The sequence below is a fragment of the Oncorhynchus mykiss genome, chromosome 10 (genome assembly GCF_013265735.2).
Source record: "Oncorhynchus mykiss isolate Arlee chromosome 10, USDA_OmykA_1.1, whole genome shotgun sequence".
Taxonomy (NCBI): domain Eukaryota; kingdom Metazoa; phylum Chordata; class Actinopteri; order Salmoniformes; family Salmonidae; genus Oncorhynchus; species Oncorhynchus mykiss.
In genome coordinates, this window is record NC_048574.1 from 35,727,390 (window position 1) to 35,744,829 (window position 17,440).

Consider the following 17,440-nt stretch of genomic DNA (forward strand, 5'->3'; position numbering starts at 1 on the left):
AGGGGCTGAATAATTTTGCACGCCCAATTTTTTCAGTTTTTGATTTGTTAAAAAAGTTTGAAATATCCAATAAATGTCGTTCCACTTCATGATTGTGTCCCACTTGTTGTTGATTCTTCACAAAAAAAATACAGTTTTATATCTTTATGTTTGAAGCCTGAAATGTGGCAAAAGGTCGCAAAGTTCAAGGGGGCCAAATACTTTCGCAATGCACTGTATGTGACATACTTTCTCCATTACTTCCAGACAGTCCAGATAGACTGGTACCCAGACAGGCTGGTGGCCATGCTGATGCTGAAAATTCCCAGGCTGCAGAGGGAACCAAAGTTAATCACACTGTATAGGCTTTATTGTGCTATTTTGAGACATATACAGTGCATTGCGAAAGTATTCGGCCCCCTTGAACTTTGCGACCTTTTGCCACATTTCAGGCTTCAAACATAAAGATATAAAACTGTATTTTTTTGTGAAGAATCAACAACAAGTGGGACACAATCATGAAGTGGAACAACATTTATTGGATATTTCAAACTTTTTTAACAAATCAAAAACGGAAAAATTGGGCGTGCAAAATTATTCAGCCCCTTTACTTTCAGTGCAGCAAACTCTCTCCAGAAGTTCAGTGAGGATCTCTGAATGATCCAATGTTGACCTAAATGACTAATGATGATAAATACAATCCACCTGTGTGTAATCAAGTCTCCGTATAAATGCACCTGCACTGTGATAGTCTCAGAGGTCCGTCAAAAGCGCAGAGAGCATCATGAAGAACAAGGAACACACCAGGCAGGTCCGAGATACTGTTGTGAAGAAGTTTAAAGCCGGATTTGGATACACAAAGATTTCCCAAGCTTTAAACATCCCAAGGAGCACTGTGCAAGCGATAATATTGAAATGGAAGGAGTATCAGACCACTGCAAATCTACCAAGACCTGGCCGTCCCTCTAAACTTTCAGCTCATACAAGGAGAAGACTGATCAGAGATGCAGCCAAGAGGCCCATGATCACTCTGGATGAACTGCAGAGATCTACAGCTGAGGTGGGAGACTCTGTCCATAGGACAACAATCAGTCGTATATTGCACAAATCTGGCCTTTATGGAAGAGTGGCAAGAAGAAAGCCATTTCTTAAAGATATCCATAAAAAGTGTCGTTTATAGTTTGCCACAAGCCCCCTGGGAGACACACCAAACATGTGGAAGAAGGTGCTCTGATCAGATGAAACCAAAATTGAACTTTTTGGCAACAATGCAAAACGTTATGTTTGGCGTAAATGGCGCAACACAGCTCATCACCCTGAACACACCATCCCCACTGTCAAACATGGTGGTGGCAGCATCATGGTTTGCTGCTTTTCTTCAGCAGGGACAGGGAAGATGGTTAAAATTTATGGGAAGATGGATGGAGCCAAATACAGGACCATTCTGGAAGAAAACCTGATGGAGTCTGCAAAAGACCTGAGACTGGGACGGAGATTTGTCTTCCAACAAGACAATGATCCAAAACATAAAGCAAAATCTACAATGGAATGGTTCAAAAATAAACATATCCAGGTGTTAGAATGGCCAAGTCAAAGTCCAGACCTGAATCCAATCGAGAATCTGTGGAAAGAACTGAAAACTGCTGTTCACAAATGCTCTCCATCCAACCTCACTGAGCTCGAGCTGTTTTGCAAGGAGGAATGGGAAAAAATTTCAGTCTCTCGATGTGCAAAACTGATAGAGACATACCCCAAGCGACTTACAGCTGTAATCGCAGCAAAAGGTGGCGCTACAAAGTATTAACTTAAGGGGGCTGAATAATTTTGCACGGCCAATTTTTCCGTTTTTGATTTGTTAAAAAAGTTTGAAATATCCAATAAATGTCGTTCCACTTCATGATTGTGTCCCACTTGTTGTTGATTCTTCACAAAAAAAATAAAGTTTTATATCTTTATGTTTGAAGCCTGAAATGTGGCAAAAGGTCGCAAAGTTCAAGGGGGCACTGTAGCTATAGCCATAGCCTATAGGCTTATATTTACATTGTCTAGACAAAGCTAATTGTATAATATTGTGAGGACTGGACTAATTACCAGGCAGCAGAGCAAAAGCTCAGTGTTATATTTTATTATTTTCCAAATGTTATATTTTCTACAATTTCTTATTTATGTAAATTTTAATATTCACTTATCTTAAGATTCTATAGAAAATACTCCATTCAATAAATATTGACAGATGGAGCAAACTGTTTTAAAGGAGGGAGGATTGTAGTGGGAGCACTGGTTTGTCAGGTGTGACTGTGTGGCAGTGGTAAATGGTTTACATGGCTCACAGGTCAGGTAGGAGGGCCCCGTAGCAGCATTTTGCTTAGGGCCCCGGGGAGGTCAGGACCGGCTCTGTGTGCACATTACAAGTAACTGCCATTAAATTCCCATGTACTGACTGAAAAATACAAGTTAAATGGGTTTCCATCACATTTTCAACTCTACTGGTTTGTCACAACAACTGTTGCGTTCTATAGAAAATGTGCCTCCCTTGGTCATGGCACATGGTCTCTAGCCAACAGCTCACAGATAGAGTGCGGGTAGGCTACCTACACTATGAGATTTTTATGGATAAGAGCAATATTATTTGTATTTGTCAAACAGCAACCAAGTATCGATCATCATCTCACCAGAATAAGACTCTCTCATTGGAAAGGAGCATCAATCTCATCACCGTGCACTTTCATCATCATTTACATCTGTAGCCTAATAAACTGCATGCTTTCCCAAGTCGTAGTGGGAGGACCACACAACATATCATCCACCGCCTGACTCAAAGTTTACTTCTGTATTTTTTATTTTATTGAACCTTTATTTAACTAGTCATGATGGTATGATGGTTGTTATATAAATACATGCGCATCAAGGCGTTTCTGCCACCATTTCTCATATAATTTTTATTTTAAATTTTATAGACACAAATTGTCTGTCAGCATTTATAAAATTGTACCGGCATTTCATGTTCCATCAGCCCGGTTGTGACTTTTTTAATGTGACAGGTAATTCATCCGCATGAAATGGTTGGATGGAAATGTGGTTATTTAGACAGACGTACAGCGCATAATGGACAGATCTACAGAAGCTCAATTAGCTGTGCAATACCTTTTGGTGCTTCGAAGCTGGCATTACCGACTCAGTAAAAGAGTAAATATAGTAAAAAAAACTTTGGTCACTCTAGTAACATGGAAATATTTCAGTTTAAGTTTCCTTTTCTCCTGAATGTCTAGCCTGTGTGTGTTTGTACCTCTCGATAAGCTGCTTGCCGAGGACGATCTTGGTTCCCTCCACCTTGATGAGTTCCTCGTTGTCGTTGTGAATGACAGTCTTCTCCAGCTCCTCCTCCTGCTCCTCTGTCATGGCAACCGGGTTGGAGGGCGGGGCGTTGGTCTGGTAGTATAGCGGGCAGAACTTGTTGGTTCGCATGTGCCCGATGGCACCGCAAGCTCCGCACTTCAGCTAGGGCAGGGGAGGAAGAAAAGGAGATGTAGTTAACAATCAGACAAACACGCTATACAGGAATGGAAACTGCAACTCACTGCATCACATGGCACAATAACTGCCACATCACATGCAAACACTACATTATCATGCTTATTATAAGCAATATAATAAGTATGAAAACAGTGAGGAAGGTTTATCTTGAAATGAATGATCCTATTTTAGAAACAGAGCAGGTCAGCAGGAAAACAGACAGTAGGTTATGGAAAAGCAGGGGAGGATAGTCTTAGAGTTGAATCATTATGGGCTGGCAAGCTTACTTTTACCTTGAGGTCTGGCCTCTCCTTGATCTTCTTGGCCTTCTTCTCCGGGGGGCCCTTGAACCTGTCCTTCTCCTGGTTCCTCTTCAGCCTCCTCAGCTGTTCCTGGATCCTCCTCCGCTCCTTCCTCATCTCCTCTCTGTGTTGCTCGTCAAACACAGCAAACTTTCTTCTGTAGAGGCAGACAGAGACTTAGTGACAGGTTGGACAGAGACTTAGTGACAGGTTGGACACACACACTTGGCGTAGACACACAGACCGCATGCGCAGACACAACAGACCTCATGCGCACACAAACACACACACCACACAGACGGACGGACTCACATGAACTCATCATCCTTGGTGGTTCTGATTCTGGTGTAGGCGTCTATGACGGAGGGTTTGCGGACCGTCTCACAGCGGACATACTCCTTGCCGTCTTCGTCCCTGAAGGTACGGTAGATTTTGAGGCGCCGTCCCGTAGCGGACGAGTTCAGGCTGGTGACCGAGGACGTGTCGTCATCTTTATGGGAGCCTGTGGACAAGGCACTGGCTGCAGGGACACACAGAGAGAGATATAAGTCACACACACCAGAGTTTCCGTTAGCCGGCAATTGCCAATTTGTAGGTCATCATGTATCTGATTTATCTAACACAACTATCACGCGTGTACATTTTAAGCTGGATTTCACCTGCAGCTCCTCAGCTGGTTGCCGATGGAGTAAAACCTTTTTTTATCAGCCCATTCATTATGCAACAATTCTAAATGCAATTGTGTGTTAAAAAATAAAGAGAGCTATTTTTATTTCTCAACTGGTATTTAAAGCGCTCTCATTTGCCATTCAAGTGCAGGCAACAGGCTATCAGCCCGTCACCCACCACTTTACAATATGAGCTGGAGGCAGGATGCATTTTGAAAGCATACTTAATTGTTTGAAACTGGAATGTTATATTTCATATTATGAGGCATATCTTACCTTTCTACAAAGTAGCCCAAAGGCAAAATCCGACCACGGAAACGTGGAGGCAATTATTTTATAAGGACTTCCTAGGCAGCGCGTGATCATACACTGTGATCCATCTACAATGATACAAGACATTTGTGCATGGAACTCATAGCCTACAGGCCAACGCAGCAGTAGGCTGCATTGGCCTATAGCTCTTTCACACTGAGGAGTGGTGATTACCGAGGGGGAGATTGTTGGAAAGATTTTTCAAATAGCTTACTGTGAGGAAGTAATACTTTTAATATACACTGAGTGTACAAAACATTAAGGACATTTGCTCTTTCCATGACAAACTGACCAGGAACCCAGGTGAAAGCCTTGATTGTGTATGTGCGCCATTTAGAGGGTGAATGGGCAAGACAAAATATTTCAGTTCCTTTGAATGGGGTATGGTACAGCAGCGGTCGGTGCCGTTGAAGATGAGGGAGGATGATATATTTTTATGAGCATGGTCTTATTTCTATTACAGTATATTGGATGACTCTCATTCCCATTCACCCAGCTCGATGTAAAATCGATATGCTACTACATGATACTCAAATCTTCCCTATACCCATCATGAGGTTGCTACAACCTAGCCTATGAATGACAGTTTACAAAGGTAGGTGAGAGAAATTTGAGTAATCTAGGTGACAGACACTGACACAATCCATACTGCCTTGCACAATCCATACCGCCTTGCACAATCTATACCGCCTTACACCCTAGCTGATCTAGGGTGTAATCATTACACCAAAAGTTGCAAACGAGAGTTTCTATTGGACAAATTCAGGTATGATTATCCGTTTTGTTCCGTTTGCTTCCTTAACAAAACGTTTTTCAACAGAATCGTCCGTTCACTTTATTAGCAGCCACATACAAACAGCATGATCCCTTTGATCATTGGATAATTCCTTCGCGCATCTACACACTCTCCTCCTCTCACCTTTTCCCTTCGCTTGTGGACTTCAGTGTACAACACATCAGCTGTCTGTGACCAGGTGAAAAAAAACTTTCCAAGCCAATCCTTCATATCATAACTGCTAACCACTATACACAGCCTACATCATTGTCACCATATTAGCTAACGTCAAGTAAACATAGTAACTAGGATTAACACGTTAGTAAACTCGCTACAATCACGCAGTACAGTGTTCAGTTAGCAAGCAGTTGAGCAGTTATACCGGTGGGACCCGGTGGGAATAAATTCATAAAACCAAAAGCTTACCTTGACTTGGAAGAGTTCTAGTGTTAGATAGCCATAGCCAGCTAGGTAAGATCGCATCCCTCTCAGTTTGAGCTGGGTGTTTGAGTAGGCTAAACTACACTGCTCCAAAAAATAAAGGGAACACTAAAATAACATATCCTAGATCTGAATGAATGAAATGTTCTTATTAAATACTTTTTTCTCTACATAGTTAAATGTGCTGATGACAAAATCACACAAAAATTAACAATGGAAATCAAATTGATCAACCCATGGAGGTCTGGATTTGGAGTCACACTCAAAATTAAAGTGGAAAACCACACTACAGGCTGATCCAACTTTGATGTAATGTCCTTAAAACAAGTCAAAATGAGGCTCAGTAGTGTGTGTGGCCTCCACGTGCCTGTATGACCTCCCTACAATGCCTGGGCATGCTCCTGATGAGGTGGCGGATGGTCTTCTGAGAGATCTCCTCCCAGACCTGGACTAAAGCATCCGCCAACTCCTGGACAGTCAGTGGTGCAACGTGGCGTTAGTGGATGGAGCGAGACATGATGTCCCAGATGTGCTCAATTGGATTCAGGTCTGGGGAACGGGCGGGCCAGTCCATAGCATCAATGCCTTCCTCTTGCAGGAACTGCTGACACACTCCAGCCCGTAGGGGTGGGAGGCCCAAGAGACCTAAGGTGGCAGAACGGAGTGCTCGTGTTGGGGTGTTTGGTTTGAGCATCGCCTGAAGGTTGGGAGGGGCAGTTCCTCTTGCTGTTCCGTAGGTAAGCACCATGGTCTTGGAGTGAGAGTTTTGACTGGGAGTGTGCGGAGCAGTGGGTTTACATGAGAGAACTTGGGAAAGTTGAAAACCAGGCGGGCTGCAGCGTTCTGGATAAGTTGTAGGAGTTTGATGGAACAAGCGGGGAGCCCAGCCAACAGCAAGTTGCAGTAATACAGACGGGAGATGACAATTGCCTGTATTAGGCCGAGTGACTTGGTGTATAGAGAGAAGAGGAGACGGCCCAGAGGACGGAAACTAGCTGTCCTCCGGCTACACCACGGTGCTACCCGACAGAGTTCTGTTGAGGATACTGAAGACCTTCATTGCAAAACAGCGTGATTAAATAAATTATTTGATGATGTGAATATAATTAGTATAGTTTAATCTAAAAAGGATAACTTTTTTAATGTTTCACTATTTTTATGAAATTCAATGAGGATGGTCCTCCCCTTCCTCCTCTGGGGAGCCTCCATTGGTATGGTAGTAGATGCCAGGCACACCGGTTTGAGTGTGTCAAGGACTGCAAAGCTGCTGGGTTTTTCCCACTCAACAGTTTCATGTGTGTATCAGGAATGGTCCACCACCCAAAGGACATCCAGCCAACGTGATAACGGTGGGAAGCATTGCCGTCAACATGGGCCAGTAACAATGTGGAACGCTTTTGACACCTTGTAGAGTCCATGTCCTGATGAATTGAGGCTGTTCTGAGGGCAAAAGTGGGTGCAACTCAATATTAGGAAGGTGTTCGTAATGTTTTGTACACTCCGTGTATTATCATTCGCAATGGATGTTAAAAAACACTTTCCTACATTTCTGCGCAGCAGGCCAGGTACTTCTACGCGTACTCAGGCACACTCTCCCTCAACATTATCAGAACAGATAAACCAGACATGTTCATTGCTCACAAGGAGCACTCCATGAAATAAACCAAAACCTGTTACTCAAGTGTAGCAGGGGTGAACTCTGTAACCAAATGACGGGGATTAACGGTATTTTTACTACTGGTACTGTATGTAATGAAGAATTGATAAAACATTTTTTTTTTTTTTTAAAGGGCAAACAATTCACACAATGAAACAATGTATGTGCAGCAATTGGCAGGAGACAGCTGACATTCTGGAGAGAGACTCCCTATATCTTCGCCACACACCCCTCCCCTTCTTCTTGTCTCAACATTTGAAATTATATTCAAGACACATTATCTTCACACATATTTTAGAAGTTTTTAACTGACAGTCGCAACTCAATAATCAGCTAGGACTATTGCCATGTGCGTTGCCACTAAGCTTGTGATTTGAAACGATCCACAGGATTTAAAAAAAGAAGCTAATGATCATTGATTCCTTTGTGGCTAAGTCAAGCTTTCTTGTGAAGTATTTAGATTTGTTTTCTTTTTTTTCTGTATAGACAGGAGTCATTTCCCTTTACTTTCCTATTGGATCCACCGCTATGCCATTTCTCTCCTGTTCTATTGGTTTTCATCTCAACTTTCTGTTGATGTCCAGAAGCCAAAGGCACCATACTGTACTAGTCATAATAGCAACCCATCCTAGTTGTTGCATCTTTAGATTAACCCTCTTTTTCTAACTGAGATTTCATCTCGTTCACTTATGCAACCGTTATCAGGTGTGCTGTTTAGAAAGGTGGTTTCCCAGGTGTGCTGTTTAGAATGGTGGTTTCCCAGGTGTGCTGTTTAGAATGGTGTTTTCCCAGGTGTGCTGTTTAGAATGGTGTTTTCCCAGGTGTGCTGTTTAGAATGGTGTTTTCCCAGGTGTGCTGTTTAGAATGGTGTTTTCCCAGGTGTGCTGTTTAGAATGGTGTTTTCCCAGGTGTGCTGTTTAGAATGGTGTTTTCCCAGGTGTGCTGTTTAGAATGGTGTTTTCCCAGGTGTGCTGTTTAGAATGGTGGTTTCCCAGGTGTGCTGTTTAGAATGGTGGTTTCCCAGGTGTGCTGTTTAGAATGGTGTTTTCCCAGGTGTGCTGTTTAGAATGGTGTTTTCCCAGGTGTGCTGTTTAGAATGGTGTTTTCCCAGGTGTGCTGTTTAGAATGGTGTTTTCCCAGGTGTGCTGTTTAGAATGGTGTTTTCCCAGGTGTGCTGTTTAGAATGGTGTTTTCCCAGGTGTGCTGTTTAGAATGGTGGTTTCCCAGGTGTGCTGTTTAGAATGGTGGTTTCCCAGGTGTGCTGTTTAGAATGGTGGTTTCCCAGGTGTGCTGTTTAGAATGGTGGTTTCCCAGGTGTGCTGTTTAGAATGGTGGTTTCCCAGGTGTGCTGTTTAGAATGGTGGTTTCCAAAGTGTGCTGTTTAGAATGGTGGTTTCCCAGGTGTGCTGTTTAGAATGGTGGTTTCCCAGGTGTGCTGTTTAGAATGGTGGTTTCCCACAAATTGCATTTTGCCAAATGTTTGAAAAGTCAGTTTTATTGGCTGCTTCATTACATGAGTTGCTGTTAAGAGCATTACCATAATATAAATGTGATTTCTGTCATGCTGAGCACCGTGGGTGGACGCCATAATGTGTTATGCACCCATTGCATATGGGTCAGGTAAATTTGAATCTTCCTGGTCACGTTGTCCGGCGCCACATTTTCCTAGCATAAACCCTGACACATACACACTCCTGTAAACACATACTCCTGTAAACACATTTAAAAAAGCCTGAAACGCACAAACACAACACTTACAGAAGCCCTTGCGTCCCTTGTGGTCGCTCTCCTCTCCCATCAGCATCCTCTGCAGCTCCTTCCTCTCCTGCTCCTCCTTCTCTCTGGACAGCTGGGAGCTGGTCTTCTTGTTCTGCAGCATGTTCTCAATGTTCTTCCCCATCTCCTCAAAGTCACTGTCCTCCGCTGAGCTGCTGTCTGTGTCTGTGGACAGGACCTCTGTGGAATCCAATACTCTGGGGGGAAGGCAGACAGGCTGGAACATCAGATAGTGTACAACTACAGCATCCCTATAAGAAACGGGTAGTGAATTATGTTTAATTGGAAAAGGGGAGGATGGGAGGGCCTCACTTGTTCTGCAGGTCAAAGATCCTCTGGCACTCCTCCTTGTAGCGCTCCTGGTGTTCGGCTACAGAGAAGCGGGACCCACGGGCAAACTTGCTCATGGGCCCCTCACCAGAGCGGGCCTGCTCTGTGGACATGGTCCTCACCACGTCAATCACCTCCCAACGAGACAGCTTCTTTATCTGAAACACACACAGAAACACTGGTTTGAAAGATTGATATAGCCTTCATTCGTAGGTTGGTGGATGAAATGAGGGAATGAAGACATTTAAGTTAAATGGCAGCAGGTAGCCTCAATGTTAAAGTGTTGGGCCAGTAACTGAAAGGTTTCTGGTTCGAATACCGGAGCCAACAAGGTAAAATAATCTGTTGCTGTGCCCTTGAGCAAGGCACTTAACTCTAAATGCTCCAGGGTCACTGTACAATCATGACCCTGGCCGTGACCCCACTCTCTGTGGGTGTCTCAGGGGGAGTTGGGATACGCAAAAAAACTCATTTTCATTACACACTTGTGTGTAACAGGACCAATATAAGCACCTCCCAAATGATGATGATGATTATTATGTTATTACTGTGTTATTACCTCCTCCTCTGGGACACCGAACTTGCGCAGCAGCTGCTTGGCGTTTTTGAGTGACAGTCTTCTCAGATCAGCATCTGTCCCTGTCACAGTCTTCTTAGCGGGTTGTGGTTCCCGGTCGTCTTGGGCCTGAACACAACAAATAAAATAACCTTAAGCTTAAGTAATAATCACCAAACCACCGTTGAATGGTTAGAACAGAAAAATAGGTATTGTTTTTCTGGAGGCTATGAACGCATGAATGAAATTAGGGCCCCCTGATCTGGCAGAAGTGTTTCAGAGCACTGGGGGTAAGAGAGAGAAGTACCTTTTGTTGAGTGGGCTTGTTGGGTACTTTGACGTAAGAGAATCCCTCTCCACAGCCTGTGGGGTCGGCCACGCCCATGACCTCCAGTAGACACTTCCCCTTCATGGCAGCGATGAAGGCTCGCGTCGTGTTCCAAGGGGCTGTGCGGACCTAAGGTGAACCACAGAGAATATTGGTGAAATCATGGATCATCGTTTTTTCAACATCAATGGAGCATCAAAATCAATGTTTCGTGAAAGGGAAGCAGTAGAGCTGTACCTCATCATCAATCTTCATCTGGAAGTCTTCCTCGTTCTCTTCCTCTGGGGCAAAGAAGGACTTTTCACCATATCCAGCATCCTGGAGGAGAGAGAAAAGTTATGGTATAGTTCACACAGTGCCATAAAGAGAATCGGTATCACAGCCGGTACCTACACAAGGAGCCTGTCAGCCTTACCTTCAGTCTTTGCTCTGCCACCAGCATGCTGTAGTAGGCACAGCACTGTTCTGGAGACACCATGGCCCTGATCTCCTCCTCAGTAGGCAGCCTGAAGTCAGGCTTCAGCACCCACCAGTTAGAGTCCATCCCTGGGGACAGAGGCAGGGCAAATGAGTTTCAATCATATAACAAGTATTACTAAGTTCTCTTTAGTCCACCTTTACTTAAGATTCATGGATGCATTTTGCATGGCCAATTCCCCCCCTCCAAAGACTTTTGATTAGAAAGCTTCCCTGCTGCATCAAATTGACCATCCTTCCATTCAACTGAAGTGTCTTGTAGGCTTATAGCGGAGGTGTTGCAGGAGCAGAACAGCAGATATTAACGAAGGACCCTGCAAACCTATGGGTCCTTATTGATGCTTTCCTTAGACCACACCTTACCTCCACAGTAAACTCCATATCCATAATATGCTGACCTCTCTCTTTCCTGGCGCCTATCTGTCAAAGTAAGGCACACCATCTCTGAGCTCACACAGCTAAACACTCTCTCTTACACCTCAGCACTTCCCTGAGATCACATGGGAGTAGAAACGTTAAGAGGAAATCAGGATTGTTGGACAGTTGTGAGTGACAACGTTCACGAGGCATATTCACAGTTCTGCATTACTTATTCATCTTTGTGAGGGCAAACAATGAAGGACAGAGTGTCATACCGTACTATTGACAAACATGAGGCTATACGGTTGTATTGGGTTATGGCAGGGTTAGTTGTTTCTACCTGTACGCTTAAAGTCAGCACAGAGTTTTAGGCGTTTTCGGATGCTGCTTTCTGAATGTGAGGGGAAAGCTTTCTTTATGTCCTCCATGCGGATTCTCCTGGGACGATCTTTACTCTTCCAGAACAACCGATAGATAAACACCTGCACAGAAGAGCAGAGAAGACATGAGTGTAGGCAAGCATGTATTCTGTAAGTGTGCTTTCTCTTGTATGTGGGTCATTCCATGAAATGAGTCCCTTTTGCGTCCCTTTGATATTTGAAGTAGAAATGCTTGATTATAAAAGCCTGTTATATTAGATGAAGTGCCCTTTAATATAAACAGTGTGGGAAATTCTAAATTCAGCATTTTGAAGTCCCTCTGTGCACTCTTTGTGACTAGGAACATTTTAACCCACTTAACCTCCGAACTTCTAAAACATGTCACTATCATTGTAAAGTCCTAGTTATGTTTTGCTTTGACAAAGTCAATTCTGATGATGATTATTTATTTAATGTTATTAGTATTACATTTTAAGGTGAAAACAATAATCTGGCCCTCATTCTAAGGTCAACACTGTTACGTCAACTCAACTCTCATTAAATATTTTGTTCAAAATAAAACATTTAACAGTCAAATCAAAGTTTAAAGCAGGTAAGCTGGTTTTACTCCAATTTCTGGTGTTCAGTGGTGGAAAACTGAGTAGGTCGGCAAAACACGTCAACCCTGTTACCATTGTTGCATTCTTTTGTCCCTCCCTGCTGCATACAACAAGCTGTTACAGTGAGATTTATTGCTGATTTAAGATGAAATCATCAACCCTGTCACGGTCAACCCTGTCACGGGCAACCCTGTCACGGTCAACCCTGTCACGGTCAACCCTGCCACGGTCAACCCTGCCACGGTCAACCCTGCCACGGTCAACCCTGCCACGGTCAACCCTGCCACGGTCAACCCTGCCACGGGCAACCCTGCCACGGGCAACCCTGTCACGGGCAACCCTGTCACGGGCAACCCTGTCACGGTCAACCCTGTCACGGTCAACCCTGTCACGGTCAACCCTGTCACGGGCAACCCTGCCACGGTCAACCCTGCCACGGTCAACCCTGTCACGGTCAACCCTGTTTATTTGGCACTTAATAGACACATACTATGTATTGTTTTTATTTAACCTCTTGAGATGGGAAAACATGTTTTTCATTAAGTGGAACATGTACTCGTCATGACATAATTTGACAATTTTCTGAAATAAACCTATTGTTTGTTTGTTTACCTAAAAAGGGACTTATTTTGTGGAACAACTCATTTGACAGTGTGTGTGTGTGTGTGTGTGTGTGTATCGTAAGGTATACCTGCAAGAAGTCTCTGATATGGGTGTTGGCTCGTTTGGAGTTGGGTCCAGGGACCTCATAGAGGGGACACTGCTGGCCGACCACAAAGATGTCTACCAGCTCTCTAATGAAGTAGCCCTGCCGTGTACGCAGCACCAGGAAATCTGTCTCTGGCATCTTGTGGAGGTAGATGGGGGCACGGAAAAGGTTGTTCTCAAAAGCCTAAAAGAAAGACACAGATTTGCAATTAGGTCTCTAAAACGTTCTCTTTCTAGGCATCAGGCTATTCACATTCACAGTGAATGGCTTTTTCAAACATCAATGAATTGTCATGCGACTGACTGTAATGACTGTGGTACTGACCGGCAGCAGCTGTCCGGGGTGCAGGGAGCCCAGGAAAGGTGAGGTGTGGCAGTACACGGTCTCTCCGTACTTACAGTCTGGAGCTCCAGGGTCCTTCCCTGGTTTCTGTGGGAGAACAGCCATGTTTCAAGTTAATTCGATCTTAAAATGCATTTTTTCACATAAACACAACTCATATCAATAGAGGAAGGAAAATAACCACTGAGGTGGTTCAGCTTATAGTAAATGCTAAACAATGTTGATACAAGGGGAATGGTAATTGAAAGACGACTGCAGTGACTCACTCTCTTGTAATAGTTCTTAATCTTGGTTGCCATGCCGACTTGCATGATGAGCGGAGGGTATTCCTCGCTGTACTCTGCCAGAATCAGGTCTCCGTCTTTCCCTGTCAGGTCCTGAGCTGTCCGCATGAAGAACATGTCACCTCCACCAGAAGCCTGGCGTTCCTGCTCTCGCATCTACAGGCACAAAAAGGGACATTTAACACAAATCACACAAACAAGGTTATCAACACAGACAGAGAAGCAGAAGCATTCTTGACGACCTGTGTCAAGACGGAGAGAAAGATGGAGGTGAATGAGGTGAGTGCTGGGGCCTCACCTTGGCCTTCTTCTTGATCTGTTTGAGTAGGGGCTGGGCTGCGTGGGGACCTGGCTGGGACAACGTCCCGAATGAGTACTTCTTCAGAGAGGGCCGGTGGAACCCACGCAGCTTCATGGGTCCCATGTGAGTAGGGAAGAACGGCTGCCTCAGCTCCACTGCAGGGATGGAGTGCTGGAGAGAAAGATAGACAAGGAAATGTTTCATATAGCGTAGGCTAACTACAGTGTTGTTAAGATTATCCTACAATATAGTTAACCCATAAGAGTCTAAGCCCTGTCTGAGACGGACGGACGGACGGATGGACGGACGGGGGGGTTCTACTAAGCTATTTTTAATACATGTATTTAACCCCTTATTTTTGGCAATAACCAGTCTAAGCTATGTGGAATTGTTTTAAGGTCATACCAAGGATAATTTTGCTATTTGATTTGGAATTTTAAGACCCCTTGAAGTAAAAAATTAAATACAATTTTAAAAAAATAGAACAAATTTCTTTCATGAAAAACAAAATTCAGCCTTACGGCTATTAGCCCATACAAATGCAATGAATAACAGATTTACTACATGGAACAACAGATAGTCCAGCCAAAAAATCTAAAGGAAGTTTGTTCTGAAATGTCTGTTCTACATCTGAGAGATACTGTATCTCTCTTTATTTAAGTCGTGTAGGCCAAACCATTCTGATTTTCGGGATGTCCCATGGTCTGACAAACACCTCTCTAGCTCTGTCACATTTCACCACAGATGCGGAAGTGTGGCACTGATGGATGTGGTGGATTGAGATGCATCCAATGCAAAAAAACAGATCTCTATATTAAACTGACAGATTTTATGAGGATTTATTATTATTATTATGCTAATTAGATTTCCGCGGGGGTGTGGAAATCGACCTTAGGGGGTTAAAGCTACAATATGTAACTTTTTGTGCGACTCGACTAAATTCACATATAAATGTGAGTTATAGATATTTAATTCTAATTGAAAGCAAGTCTAAAGTGGTAGATATGTTCTATGTGCGCTATTTCTATGCTTCCCGTTACCAAGTTTTGCGTCTTTTACTTTGGGTTTTGTACACCAGCATCAAACAGCTGAAAAAAACTATAATTTTATGGAAAATATATTTCAGAGCGGTTTAGATTACTCTCTACACAATGACTGCTTGTTTTGTCACAAACTGAATTTATGTGAACTATTTGAATTTTAGCAATCAGGAAATTGCAGAGTGATTTCGGAATAGTGCATCTTTAAGATTATACGCTTTAACTGCTAATCAACCTGTATAGGAACAGAGCTCACAGGAGAGAATCTAGTGCCCACCTGAATGATGTTGCCACCGAAGGTGCCCCTCAGGCCTTGCTGCTTAGGATAATAGAACTCATCATTGGACAGGTTCCATGGGTCCTTCACCTCAGGCTGGGACATGTTCTGTAGGCAGCAGACAAAACAGAAAAGGAGATAGTGCAGGTTAGTTCAGGGACTGTAGTCCCTGTTGAATGGCAGATCTATGTTATGTTCCATGGTCCAGTCCTGTAGTCCCTGTTGAATGGCAGATCTATGTTACAGTGGGGCAAAAAAGTATTTAGTCAGCCACCAATTGTGCAAGTTCTCCCACTTAAAAAGATGAGAGAGGCCTGTAATTTTCATCATAGGTACACTTCAACTATGACAGACAAAAAGAGAATAAAAATCCAGAAAATCACATTGTAGGATTTTTAACAAATTTATTTGCAAATTATGGTGGAAAATAAGTATTTGGTCACCTACAAACAAGCAAGATTTCTGGCTCTCAAAGACCTGTAACTTCTTTAAGAGGCTCCTCTGTCCTCCACTCGTTACCTGTATTAATGGCACCTGTTTGAACTTGTTATCAGTATAAAAGACACCTGTCCACAACTTCAAACAGTCACACTCCAAACTCCACTATGGCCAAGACCAAAGAGCCGTCAAAGGACACCAGAAACAAAATTGTAGACCTGCACCAGGCTGGGAAGACTGAATCTGCAATAGGTAAGCAGCTTGGTTTGAAGAAATCAACTGTGGGAGCAATTATTAGGAAATGGAAGACATACAAGACCACTGATAATCTCCCTCGATCTGGGGCTCCACACAAGATCTCACCCCGTGGGGTCAAAATGATCAAAAGAACGGTGAGCAAAAATCCCAGACACGGGGGGACCTAGTGAATGACCTGCAGAGAGCTGGGACCAAAGTAACAAAGCCTACCATCAGTAACACAGTACGTCGCCAGGGACTCAAATCCTGCAGTGCCAGATGTGTCCCCCTGTTTAAGCCAGTACATGTCCAGGCCCGTCTGAAGTTTGCTAGAGAGCATTTGGATAATCCAGAAGAAGATTGGGAGAATGTCATATGGTCAGATGTCATATGGTCAGATGAAACCAAAATATAACTGTTTGGTAAAAACTCAACTCGTGTTTAGAGGACAAAGAATGCTGAGTTGCATCCAAAGAACACCATACCTACTGTGAAGCATGGGGGTGGAAACATCATGCTTTGGGGCTGTTTTTCTGCAAAGGGACCAGGACGACTGATCCGTGTAAAGGAAAGAATGAATGGGGCCATGTATCGTGAGATTTTGAGTGAAAACCTCCTTCCGTCAGCAAGGGCATTGAAGATGAAACGTGGCTGGGTCTTTCAGCATGACAATGATCCCAAACACACCGCCCGGGCAACGAAGGAGTGGCTTCGTAAGAAGCATTTCAAGGTCCTGGAGTGGCCTAGCCAGTCTCCAGATCTCAACCCCATAGAAAATCTTTGGAGGGAGTTGAAAGTCCGTGTTACCCAGCAACAGCCTCAAAACATCACTGATCTAGAGGAGATCTGCATGGAGGAATGGGCCAAAATACCAGCAACAGTGTGTGAAAACCTTGTGAAGACTTACAGAAAACGTTTGACCTCTGTCATTGCCAACAAAGGGTATATAACAAAGTATTGAGATAAACTTTTGTTATTGACCAAATACTTATTTTCCACCATAATTTGCAAATAAATTCATTAAAAATCCTACAATGTGATTTTCCTGATTTTTTTTCTCATTTTGTCTGTCATAGTTGAAGTGTACCTATGATGAAAATTACAGGCCTCTCTCATCTTTTTAAGTGGGAGAACTTGCACAATTGGTGGCTGACTAAATACTTTTTTGCCCCACTGTATGTTCCATGGTCCAGTCCTGTAGTACCTGTTGAGGCTCATCTTTTATGACCCCAGTCTTCCCCAACAGGATGCGACTCTTCTTTAGTGATGACTCCTTCTTGTTCTCCTTGGACGGAGAGTGGGACATACGCTCAGACTCCTTCTCATCTGGGATTTCTGCAAGAGGCCAAATTTAGAGAT

General features: G+C 43.6%; 1 protein-coding gene across 6 annotated transcripts in view; it reads right to left on the minus strand.

Annotated features, from left to right (window-relative positions):
- LOC110533749 (transcription initiation factor TFIID subunit 1) overlaps window positions 1-17,440 on the minus strand; it is a 59,873-nt gene that overhangs the window by 10,635 nt on the left and 31,798 nt on the right. For 3 of the 6 annotated variants that reach the window (XM_021618247.2, XM_021618246.2, XM_021618243.2), the window contains exons 12-27: window positions 17,286-17,416; window positions 15,407-15,514; window positions 14,087-14,260; window positions 13,771-13,944; window positions 13,487-13,591; window positions 13,145-13,345; window positions 11,815-11,956; window positions 11,053-11,183; window positions 10,875-10,955; window positions 10,617-10,766; window positions 10,313-10,438; window positions 9,736-9,911; window positions 9,406-9,620; window positions 4,107-4,314; window positions 3,786-3,951; window positions 3,266-3,477 (exon numbers count right to left, since the gene is read on the minus strand). In XM_021618247.2, the coding sequence (XP_021473922.2) occupies window positions 3,266-3,477; window positions 3,786-3,951; window positions 4,107-4,314; window positions 9,406-9,620; window positions 9,736-9,911; window positions 10,313-10,438; window positions 10,617-10,766; window positions 10,875-10,955; window positions 11,053-11,183; window positions 11,815-11,956; window positions 13,145-13,345; window positions 13,487-13,591; window positions 13,771-13,944; window positions 14,087-14,260; window positions 15,407-15,514; window positions 17,286-17,416 (2,500 nt within the window). Of the gene's footprint in view, window positions 1-3,265; window positions 3,478-3,779; window positions 3,952-4,106; window positions 4,315-9,405; window positions 9,621-9,735; window positions 9,912-10,312; window positions 10,439-10,616; window positions 10,767-10,874; window positions 10,956-11,052; window positions 11,184-11,814; window positions 11,957-13,144; window positions 13,346-13,486; window positions 13,592-13,770; window positions 13,945-14,086; window positions 14,261-15,406; window positions 15,515-17,285; window positions 17,417-17,440 lie in introns of all 6 variants that reach the window. The other 3 variants (XM_021618244.2, XM_021618245.2, XM_021618242.2) reach the window with 1 other exon arrangement.